This window comes from Hippichthys cyanospilos, chromosome 2, assembly GCF_059441005.1.
Source record: "Hippichthys cyanospilos isolate Australia breed blue-spotted pipefish chromosome 2, RoL_Hcya_1.0, whole genome shotgun sequence".
Taxonomy (NCBI): domain Eukaryota; kingdom Metazoa; phylum Chordata; class Actinopteri; order Syngnathiformes; family Syngnathidae; genus Hippichthys; species Hippichthys cyanospilos.
The window spans coordinates 17043059-17055842 of NC_142370.1; the positions used below are offsets into that span (position 1 = coordinate 17043059).

General features: G+C 38.4%; 1 protein-coding gene across 2 annotated transcripts in view; it reads left to right on the forward strand.

The window, feature by feature from the left end:
• LOC148427607 (delta-type opioid receptor-like) overlaps window positions 1-10535 on the forward strand; it is a 34422-nt gene extending 23887 nt beyond the window's left edge. For both annotated transcript variants that reach the window (XM_088407524.1, XM_088407523.1), the window contains one exon: window positions 6013-10535. In XM_088407524.1, the coding sequence (XP_088263650.1) occupies window positions 6013-6557 (545 nt within the window). In that variant the 3' untranslated portion in view covers window positions 6558-10535. The remainder of the gene's footprint in view (window positions 1-6012) is intronic.
• Window positions 10536-12784: the final 2249 nt, after the last annotated feature.

Sequence of the window (12784 nt, forward strand, 5' to 3'; positions counted from 1 at the left end):
ATCTATCTATCTATCTATCTATCTATCTATCTATCTATCTATCTATCTATCTATCTATCTATCTATCTATCTATCTATCTATCTATCTATCTATCTCAGTGTTTGCTCCTATGCATTGATTGATTTCTCTCTGAGTTAATTTAAACCAGTGATTATATAGCAATTTTCACTCATACAAGTCAGGTTCCTGTGCTGCAAATTGATGCACTTAGGGAAACGTGTGCAAAACGAAAAAGAAAAAGAAAAAAAACCTTTTGCATGCCTTCTGAGTTAGGAAGTAGCAAACCATTTCATTGCAGTTTTCCCATACAAGATACAAATTTTACTTATAGCAAGTCAAGCAAATAATGAGCACAGTCAGGATCCTGTTGCATCACCGTGCAGTGGCTGTTACCACAGCAACTACTGCTCGGGTAACTTAAAAAATCATACTGCTCTCTGTCATAGAGCATATTGTATTTTAGTTTCATTTGTGAATGTATGTTACAAAAATTTCATTCGATTGCATTTTGAAAAGGTGTTTTTCATGGACATCATACACCCTAGTTGGTTATCAAATCGATTGCCTTTAAGCGTTTAAATTTGTTGCTGGGAAAATTAATTTCCATTGATTTAGTCCGTAGGATTATGCAGAGAACCACATAACTGAAAATGGTTGTGGCATAAACACATTGAAGAGACAATTCAAGTTTGGGTGTGGATTCAGCATGAATTATAATCATCAGCATATTTTTTAGACCATCAGGTGCACCCTATTATTGGTGCAATATCAGCGAAGGATTTATTTTAACACATTTTCTTACTTAAAGGGACGCATTGTAAGATTTAGACTGTTTTTCATTACAGACACCAGGGGGTGCTGCATTTACCATTTTCCGTAGCTATAACAATCATGGCACTCTCCGAGAAGTGCCACCCCCCCATGTAATATGATTTAATGATAACTAGACCTACAATTATATTTAAAACATACTGTTGGTCGTTAAGAACACATTTAATAGCAATTTGTAATCATTCCATGTCTTCCTTTTGAATGAAAAACAGTCTAAATCTTACACAGTGTCCCTTTAAGGCGCATCTGGCTATCAGTTCATTTTAATTGTATGTTTGTATGGTAGCTTTTGCGCTTTGATGCTAAGTCCAGGCTGGACATGAATTATCAGGTGCGATGGGCTTGCCTTGAGTGGGGAAAAGGACACGATTTTCCGACAGACAAACAAAAACAGTTTGAAGATAGTTAGTCTGAGGATTTCTACAATATAAAATTTAACAGTGATTATTCAACTAATCGTCACACACCCAGATTTAAAGAGTAGCATTGCAACAAAGCAAAATAAGAAAATTAAAACAAAAATGAAAAACACTTTAAATCAGGAGTGTTTCCTGGTAAGATGGCAGGGCATCTTATCTAAAGATTTGACAGGAGGCGATATGCAGTAATTGGGATGAAAGAGCCATGCTCGAGGACACTTTGGCAGGAAGGTGGTGATGAGCTCTCAATAGTGTCTCTAATAGAAGCTTGTACCAATTCATTAAAAAAAAAAAAAAAAGTGCTGGCAGTGTCACCTTGTTTGCTTTACCTATGTACCTCATCTGAAAAAGTACAATAATGAGGTTAGCATGCAAACACCCAAAGCAAACGCGGATCTTTATTCCTGCATACACATGCATATGATATACAGTAATATTCCAATAATTATAGTTAAATATTTGTTTTTCTTTCTATCTAAAATATTTACCATTTGTGCATGTGTCTGCTTGCCGCCTCATCACTCTGCCTCAAATAAAACCCTGTGACTTTGAGCCTTGAGTTAATGAATGCCATTTCAGGCTCAAAATGTATCACTGGAACAATGGCAATTCACACTAACACTTCGATTGGCGGAAGAGATAGATTGGAAAGGGACAATTAACATTTGGGAAGGTGAGACATTCCGAAAGAATGATTGCCACTAAAATCTATCATGTGAATGACCTTTTCTTCTGCTGGTATTTTAACATCCTGGGTTGAACTTTCTGCAAGCAGGCTTGAAGCTAACACGGTTGACTTCAAAATAAAGACTTAAATAAGTTAAAAAAAAAAAAAAAAAAGCAGTAATGTGCCCCCAATCGTGCCCTTAATATATGCAATCTCTTTCACAGCTTAACTGCCGCCATCACTAAACTTGTACACTTTATGAAGTGTACAGGCAGCCCCCCCCCCCAAAAAAAAAAAAACACTAGTGATGTGGAACACCACCTCCTGAGTCCAAAATGAAGGAAGTAAACTGAAAATGAGCAGACATGTGGGAAGAGAAGACATATGTGTGTGCATCAGTGAGCAGCAGGCGCAAAAAGCCTTAAATATGGGCATAAAATTCCCAGAGTAGTTCAGAAAAACCTCCACAGAGTTGTTAGGTTTCTTGCATCCAAAAACAAGAGGAATACTAGGCATGAGACTTCAAACGGACGTGAATTTCCCTATGGGGATGAATAAAGTATCTATCTATCTATCTATCTTAGTGGGTCACATTTGACTAGTAGAAAAAGTCTTTCCACAAATTACATTACATGGTGTCAAAAACGTCTTTTGTGAGTTTTTCAAAAAACACGAGGCAGCATGTATTGTCACACCAGTTTAGCCTTTTTCAGATCAGAAGTCACAGAACTCTGAGTTCATGGTAGCAGGGGTTCTATGGAGAAATATCAAAAAGGTGTATGTGTGATTAACCATTCATACCCGCAATAATTATAGCTTGTGAGGATGAGTCTAAATTGTGTATAAACTGTGTAGATTTGAATATTTGTTCTTTTGACTACAATCTAAACCTTGTGAATGCAAAGTCTTTTCAATAAAACTCTTCTGCGACGACAACGCTTCACTACGCATAACCTCGCGTTTGTGCCTGAACCTCCCATGTAGATTTTTGCCTGTGGGTAAAAATCTCTTCTCTGAATTACCTCCTTTGAGTACCAAGCACAATTTGCAAATTGGATGACATCACCAGCAGTTCAAAGGGAGAGCAATCAAGTTGCGAGTCCTCCACCCCCACATGCGTCAAGAAGAGAACGGCAATGGCGGCAATGGCAAGGAACAACATCCCCTAACGCTTCAATGTTGGGATAATGAGGGTCAAATCAATCTTCAAATCGGACTGATGACGTGAACCAGGGGAAAAAAAGAGGAAAAAACTGCACTACCACTCCAGTACAACAAGAAATGTTAACTAAAAAGCTGAATCACAAGTAAGCAGGATGATGAACGAAAAAAGCATTGTCATTTGTTGCGACACGCTGGATGAGAATGAAGCCAAATTAACTTTTTCTTTATTTGTATCCAACTGTTAGCTTGATACTAATAAATTGATGTACTTTATCAGAGATTTGCAAACCACTGACAAAGCAGAGTCGCATTTTCTTACTTTTACCGAGTACTTTATGAAAGGAAGCCTGGAAAAAAAATGCAGCCACTGAGAAGAACCCCGTTGCAGTTGTTGCTCAGTCCGTGTATTCTTTTTAATTTTCATGCCACAAAACACAAAAGCGAGCATTTTGAGAACATGCTTTTCGGCATGTTCTTTACGACGAAAAGCTTTGAAAAGAATACACAAACTAGCGGTTCCTGATCCCGATCAATAAAAGGTAAATCTGCTTCAGTTGGTGTTTGGTCTGCATGTTTGCTGCGCGGATTCCATCGGGGCCCACACACTAAGTTGTCCTTAGGTGTGATTGGCTGTGAAAATGGTTGTGTGTCCCAGTGCGCCTTGCAATTGGCTAGAAACCAGTTCAGCCTACTGCCTGATGACAGCTGGGATAGGCACCAGCAAGCCAGTGACCCTAGTGAGGATAAGCGGCTCCAGAAAACGGATGGATGAATGGATCGCGGTATACTTAAAAATTACATTTTTATTCTGTCGAAAAAATCAGCAAAAAACAAAAAGCTATAGAAAATAGAGTATCAACTCATTAACGAGACTCGCCGAACGTGCTTGCTGATTGTTCTATATTTGAATTTCCCACTGTATTACATGTTGAACTACCGTTAAGTGGTGCAGTAATTCATTTAAAAACGAATTTTTCCTCTTGAGCATTTGCTTGTTGTTGCAATTGATTGACACCACTGTATCAATATGTTGTCAGTCATCATAAATAATAATATTACATGGAAATCAAAGATGATAGATCAAAACACTTTGATCACAAAGAAGTCTCGCTTTAGTTGACCTCCTTTTAGCATTTGAGATCTTATAGGATAGATGGTTTGTTACGCAATTAGTGATTTCACAGGTGACAAATGCCTTGGTTAAGGTCTGCTCTGTTCGCATGTCACTCTCCTCTTTCTCCTTATCAGTCTGTAGCCTCAGACACATTAGTCTCAGACTGCAGCCCCTAATTAAAAGCAATAAAGCGGGCGGCTCGTCTTCTGTCATGGTCTCTTGACGCACGCGTCGTCTTTTTGTCCCTCTGCTATCAAGTCCCATTACACATGCATATATTCCTCTCCTTTCTTTCCGCCTTCTAATATTACCATTGCTGCATAATCGTCTTTGTTATTAGCATTTTTCACGTGCGCTTAATGTATGCTACGCTAAACTACATTTTGTGCATGACAAAGAAGGTTTTGATTGCGTTTATGAGACGATATTGAACTCATGATCAAGCCAGTCAAGGCTAACACGTGACATGTTTGCCCTCTCATAAAGTAGCTTGAAACTGTCTTCATGTCTGACTCCATTCAAAGGCATTGAGGCCATAAAGCATTTGGTGACTAATATGAAACAGTAAGGTCATTCAAGCAGAACTACACATTCTAATTACAGTACAGTGATACAGTTTTCATTCTGTGATCAAACTGTAAATTTAATATACTTGTGTATCAAATCAATATTCTCAATTGATATAAAGTTGTTTTAATCAAGAAAATGGCACTGAATAATATTTACATGTAACACCAGACAATGTTTTCAAGAGAGGTGGTCAACCTACATTTTTGCTGGTCCGACATTTGTCAGAGCCCCGCCCCTTTTCCGTCATCTTTTTCAAACCATACGACATTGTAATCGTCGGTCCGTCAGCCCGTTGGTGTATTTCTGCCCAACCTTCCTTCTTTTTTCTGTTTTAGTACTTACACTTAATGTTAAAACCATGACAGTGGTCCTACGATTACACTGCGCTTGAAAAACAACACAGTAATGCGTAGCCTGAAAATGAAGCCAGCTAAGGGGGTTAACCCTGAGGCAATAATTTACCATCATGTTTAACACAAGGGACAAGAATGCAATTAGCAGTCATGTCCACTGGATGACATTATCGTGCTCTACATGACTCAAATGGTGGCTGTCGGTTCTCATTCATAACTGCCTACCCTACCACTATAGAAGACGGTTTCATTAACATTTGTCTAAATTTGTCTAAACCTCATCTGTCACATACACAACAAGTGAAACAAAGTATTGCTAAGGCATGGGAGCATAGCAACGAATGGCAACTGATATGTCGATGAACAACCTGATCACAGCAGCAAATACAAGATTCTTTTTGACAAAGGTGAGAAATACATGATATTGACAATAGTTTCAATAGTGCTAATAAATACATGACCATTTTGACACAGGTGACATACAGCAAAGCAACTGCTATCACAACAAATGTAAAGAAGTGAGTATTTCTGTCACTAAAATCTCTAACAGGCTGTTGATCTTTCATCAGTTTGAGATTTTTTTTCATATTGAATATTTTAGGCACAGACAGGCACACACAGTACAGTGGTGCATAGCTCTTTTTAACTACATCCAAAAACTATAAAATAAACCCACGCACAATTATTTTTCAAACAGCTTTTACTGCGCTCAGTAGCAACCAAACGAGAACACACTAAAAATAACAATTGCAGTCTGTCAAGCCGTGACTTTTATTGTAAAATGTTTATTCTATGTATTGTCAGTAAATATTTATTGACAATAATGGTATTATTTTCTGTTCTAAACCTTACTGAATATTTCCATGTTTTTTGTCATTCTTCGGTGAATTGAGACGTGGAGTGCATCGTTGTCCTCCCCGAACCACGAAGTCACTGGGACCCCGTCTTTGGCACGTGCGTGTTCCTCTTCTCCTTCCTCATCCCCGTAGCCATCATCAGCATCTGCTACAGCCAGATGGTCAAGCGCCTACGTAGCGTTCGCATCCTGTCAGGCTCAAAGGAGAAGGACCGCAACCTGCGGCGTATCACCAGGATGGTTCTGGTGGTGGTGGCGGTGTTTGTGGTGTGCTGGACCCCCATCCAGATAATGGTCCTGGCCCAGTCGTTGGGCTTCAACCTGAGCAGCTTGTCTACCTTGGTCCTCATGCACTTCTGTATTGCTCTGGGCTATGTGAACAGTAGCCTCAACCCGGTTCTCTACGCCTTCCTGGATGAGAACTTCAAGCGCTGCTTCCGGGAGTTCTGCCAACCTTCGCCGTTCCGTCTTGACACCCAGCAGTCAGGCCGGATGAGGAGCATCGCCCGGGAGGTAGCGGCCGCCTACAGCTGCAAGGCGGATGGCGGCGGGCCCGGCGGAGGGACCCCCAATCCAGCGTGACTAGGCGTGGAGCTGCCCCTGATGGGTGTAGATCCCCCGCAGAGGGGAGAGACACCCGGGACAGGGAACTCCAACACAGAACTGACTCAGATTACAGCCCTCTAGCGGCACGAGCCCCCTCGCCCCACAACTATACGAGTGGCCTGGGGTGGGGGGGAGTCTGATGGAGACCAGGGTGCGGAAGGGAAAAGAATCTGAGAACAGGTTGAGATGGGAAGACCGTATGGCTGAAAGAGACAGCATGATGAGAACAAAAATAGAATCGATGGTATGGCGGACATTTAAATCGTAGCTGGTGCATCATTTGAAAGTGGCTGCGTCCTGCTTCTTGGAATGTTCCACAAATTTAGCAAGATTACCGCATGTCCGTAGACAAACCCTATTTAGGGTTTATTTTTAAAAACGATTCTCTTGCTAATAAGACCCACTGATTACGTGTCTCGTCATCGACACAAAGACGGACCTGTACGGAGAAGACGTTCAAACCGCTAATTTGGTGCTTTTAAGAAGATTATATGTTGAGAGTCGTATTGAAAGACAGAATCACTTTGGGCTTGTGAAAGGAAGGATAAATGTGTTGGTATGTTGTGTCTTTCCTGCTCAATTTTTCAGGCTATTGGGATGTATAGATTCCCTTTCTCTAATCACTAATGGGTCCGCCCGATTCATGTGATCAAGCCTTAAATGGAGATTTTAGATGAGTTGTGAACATACTGTATGCTACTGTACGTGTGTACTCAATATACATGACAAGATTCGGGTGGTGTGAATGTGACTTAAGTGTTCACTGAATTAGTCATTAAAATGCTGCATTCCAGAAACCGGGGATTCCAAGGTTTGATACCTCCCATTATGAAAAGTGCAATGGAATGAAGATGGAAGGCTAAAGTACGGGAATTGATTGTGATGCAGTGCTTTTCCATAACAAATGCTGCAAATGTAAAAAGATATATAGGCTTTCTTTGTTTGAATCAATTGCTTTTACTTGATATTGTCCTTAAAAGCAACCTGTTCTGCATGGAGTTTGCTTTGGTGATCAGATATGTTATGGTATTTTTTATGCATGCAGTTAGTTGGTTCGTATACAGTGAATACATACAGTACAAATATTTGTTACTCAATAACGCGCTCGCCATTGTTGTCCTTTGTTTGTATTTGCTTTACATGGAACCTTTTCTCAAATACTTCAAGATCATTCGTCAATGTTTTCTGGAATGCAGCATCATCCCGTTCAAACATGGGGATTCCAATTGCTGGTTGCTTTTTTTTGGCGCAAGCAGTATGACTGATACAAGGCCAGCTCCTTGGCAATTGCTTTGTGAATGCTGCACGGAGGGCACTTGTTGCAATTTGCTGGGTCAAGGATGACGTTTTGAGGGTTAGGCCGGGGGTCTTATTGGAGAGCAACGTAGGAAAAGGGGCTCACCGAGTTTAGACACCACCCCAAATCATATAGGGCTCACTCTCACTGTTAATGTCATAAAGCAAATATTAACCTCGAAATAGAAACCACAAGGTGTCGTCATGATGCTGCACGTCATTTACCACCATTTACCGATATTTACATCAATCCTCCATTCTGCCTTTTATTTTAAATATTACGTATCTTGTTCTTTAGAAAAAGAGGTCAGCTGCACCTTCAACAGAAGCATGTGCAGTATTAATGTATAATCACCGCTATTAATCACTATGATAGCTTTTAGCCACCTAATGCCCTCCCTCGCCCATATGCTTGACATTAATTGATAGATGTCATGTAAGAAAATGTTCTGGACCGGTTATATTGAATCATGGTCTGGATTTATACCACATGTCCACTGGACCAATTCTAATTTAATGCCTTCTTCAATTTTTTTTTAAGCTACAGTATTTATCCGCACATACATTTAAGTCATATTCATGAAACAACTCACATGCTCAGATGCCCATCGCACTGACATAGCCTCACAAATGTCAACCATGGAGAGCTACAGCATGGATATAAATATCCATTTAATCAAATCAAATCATTCAGAAATCAAAATATTAGGTTATGCAAATGATAGTCACACCAAGCCCTACCATTATTAATTATTCTGCTGATTGATGGGCAAACCTCAGTTGCTTAAGCATTAGATTTGTTTTGTAGATCTGTTTTTGTGTTTTCGCAGAAACCGTTGTAATCCTCTGCTGTAATCCTCATTGAGCCAGTTATAGTTCACACAGCACTCGCCTTGTCAAAATGTATCAGCTTTGTATATATTCGTTCAAGTTCTGATTACAGTCTGAGGATTTCTTTTTTTTTTTTTAAATAGTGCTGACATGAATTACATTTCATCCAGATCCTGTCATGCTGTCATCCAAACCTCGGGATCAAAAAAAAAAAAAAAAAAAAAAATGCAAATTGTGTCTCATTTGTAGTTTAAATCCAGCTCATGGGATAGACTGGTCACATCTGTTCAACATCAAAATAGACACAATTGGACACAATCCAATTGAAGCAGGTTTCAATTTTTTTTCACTCTTAGTAGTATTTGTGCAATTTACATGACAAATTGCAAAATCCAAATGCAAACGTGTAATAAGATTTTGAATTTGTAAAGGCAGCAAAAGTCTGTTTCAAGGTTAACTTCACCTCCAAATCCTATTAGTTCCCATTGTTGTGTTTGGTGCATTGAGTTTTTTTGGACTTAGTTTGGAGAGGAATGTACACTTGCCTTAATTATTGGAAGACTGAAAATGTTGTTTTAATGCTGCTAGATTGAATTTTCCTTTAGGCTAAAGAATCAATAGGACAGCAGAGAAAAATAACATGTCATTTTTACTAACAACCATTTCCTGGAGTCGAACTTTAATGGTTGGTTGTTAAAAGAAAAAACAACATGTTTTTGTGAATTCCTGCATCATGACTGAGCTGTGCGTATTGAATTTATGGCCACTAATGGGAGGAGTTTTTGTCTTTGTCCAATTGCGACACGCAAGCCAATGGAGGAATCCCACAGGCCTGCATGGATTAACAACATCCATCGGTGTCTCCATGGCAACAGTCACGACAGTGGATACAATAGTGTGCTTAGCTTTCATCAAAAAAGAGAGGAAAAAAATATTAATATGAGAAATAAAAAAGACACAAACATCGAGTTAAAGCCGGTGCATTGCTTAGCTGCATCAACCTTTTGTACGAAACTACAGGTAACCATGGCAGCACTGTGTAAAGTGGATGACTATAAAACCAACTCCAGACATACACCTGATTATACACTTGAAGTTTATCGCATAACACAAACATTACAGTAGTGGTGTGCCATTTTAACTCAATTCAAAGGCATCACCGCACTCATTGAAAGTGTTATTTGTCCTTCAAGGTCATTGTTCCGTAACCTTTGTTCTTTTTGTTGTTTGTTGTTGTTATTTCTGCGCAAATAAAAAGCTAAAGAGGACATTGACACACATGCTGCCATTTACTGCCTGTTAAATCCTTGTAGATATATATTGTACCTGCTGTGTATGAATGTATAAACACAGCTCTGACTATCATTTACCTCTGATCTCTCATTCCTCGTGTTCTCAGTGTGTAGTTCGAAAAAAAAAATAAGTGCACCTCTCCAAGCAGGAAGCGGCATTGAAGTGCACCTGATTCCTCTCATCCGTTTACATTTTGCAGACCACATGAATGTCGAGCCAATAACTGTTGAAAATCCAAGTGTAAGAAGAAAAACAAAGTATATTGTGGATGTTACTACTGTATTTGATAACTGAGATGAAAATGTTGTGTTGCTTTTCTGTTTTTTTTTTTGTGCAGAAGACCTTATATCTTTGTATGTCAGCTAGTAGAAGCAATGACATCAAAATAGTTCTTAGACCTTATGCATTAAAAGCTATTACTTGGTGAGACCACATTTTTAATAGGTACAAAGTGACTTGTGCTTCAAATGTGGTCATGTGCCAGAATTTTTTTGCTGAAGCTTACATTTAAACTGTGTGTATATATATATATATATATATATATATATATATATATATATATATATATATATATATATATATATATATATATATATACATATATATATATATTGCACATGGCATTAATAAAGAGATTGATGTTGATGAATGTGAGTCTTTGTGAGAGTGTTTTTATAAACTGAAGGGAAAAAGTAAACATCAATACATACACAATACATACACAAATAGTAACCAAGATTACAATTTCAAAGTGGTGTTTTAAAAAGGGTTAGGCTTTCAAATAGGTGCTTAAACTAGGATTAGGGTTTCAAACTAGTGTTAGGGTTTCAGAGTAGATTAGGGTAAATTAGGGTTTGGCTTCCAAGCAGCATGTTAAAAAATTCAGGTTTGTGAATTTATCCCCCAAAATAATTTGAACCCCTCACCCCAATCTCCCAAATTAGGGGTGCTAAAACATGGACTACGTAGTTAGCTCCAAAACAGAACCAGAATTTCGGACTAGATTTTAGCCCCTGAATGTTTTAAAATCAGGATTAAAGCAGGGTGAGGTTTACAATGAAGTGTTTCAAAACAGGGTTAGAGTTACAAATTAAGGTTTCAATGGGGTTAGGGTTTCAAAGGAATTATTATGGTTTGAAACTAGAACTACAAACTAGGATCAGCATTTCAAAGTAGGGTTTCAGATTAGGGTTAGGATTTCAAAGAAACTAACATTAGGGTATCAAATAAATTTCAATCAACTGGGATTTTAAAGTAAAGTCACTATTTATTACGGTTGTTTCACATTATGGGTTGAAACTAAGGTTAGAGTTTAAATTAGGATCATGATTTCAAACTAAACTAGGGTTTTGCTTTAGGATTAAAAGAATTAAAAATGATACATATAAAAAGTATATATATATATATATATATATATATATATATATATATATATATATATATATATATATATATATATATATATATATATATATATATATATATATATATATGAAGTACCATTAGTGAAGTATACCAAGACTTGGCATCAGTGTGAATGAAACTGCTGACACAGGGCTAAAACTTGGAATACCATGGAAATTTGGGAAGGCTAAATAACTGAGGCTTTCAATTCTAAAGTTAAACAATAAAAATGGCTGGCCTTTTTCTGAAAGCTCCAGGTGTCAACTTTCAAGGAAAATGAGATTCTCAAAAGGTTACACCTCAGAAGGTCAACACAATGAACTTCTGTGAAGTCACCATTTTTGTACCCACTATAAGAGGTGCCCTATTAAATGATGCCCAATATCTCAGTACTTGTTTTTTTTTTAGACTCAAGAGACGGAACTCATTAAGTCCAGTGTGAGTTGCTGTTAAAAAAACAGAGCAAGGTGCAAAGCCATAAGAAATTTAGTAATGCAGACAGAGAAGCAAGGAAGCATGGTGCCCACCTCAGCATCTCATAAACACCCAGGAGGTCACCATTTTTTTTTTAACTCTCACTACAAAAGACCAAGAGAACCAATGGATAAATGGATAGTAATAATGCACAGCATGTCATTTCTTGCTTGCCATCACCTCATATATTGGTGGCACCATTTTTCACCTTCATGACGACAATATAGTCATAATTGCACATTTAATCCGAATCTCGCCAATTCTTTATGTTAACAGTCGTTTCGTGCCTTTAAATCTATATTGGTTTTTATTTTGTATGATGATAAACTGACAATTTTCAAGCTTTCACAATGAATCAACTTGGACAATGAATGTCTCTGATACGTCTTATTGGATTGTCAATGCATGGGAGTCTGAATCTGTTCAACACAATATGTAATTTAATGACGTGAAAACAAAGAATGGTTTCTTCGTGATGTCAACTGTCACCAGTTGAGAAACAATCACGAAACGCTGAGTCGGCGCCACCAATTACACAAATATGATTACTGTATCCTGAGTCATTTCCGGGCAGTCAAAATGAGAAGACGCTAGTAGACGAGGGTCACTCAGTCATCCACATTCAAGCCAGTATGAATATGCATCATCGTCGTCATTATCATCCCTATCATACTGTACCTCACGGGTATTCACTTGTTGTGAGCCGGAAATAGAAGCTTACTACATTCAGGAGCTGATTTGGAACTGGGACCAAAAATGGAAAGAAACAAGCAGACCAGTTGTTGGCCTTTTAGCACTGTGGAATGAGAATGGAATGATGGAATAATGGACAATAATTGGTCAATTGTATGCTTGTGGGAACAATTCTGTAAAAGTCCATTTTCAGTTCCTCTATTATTACCCAC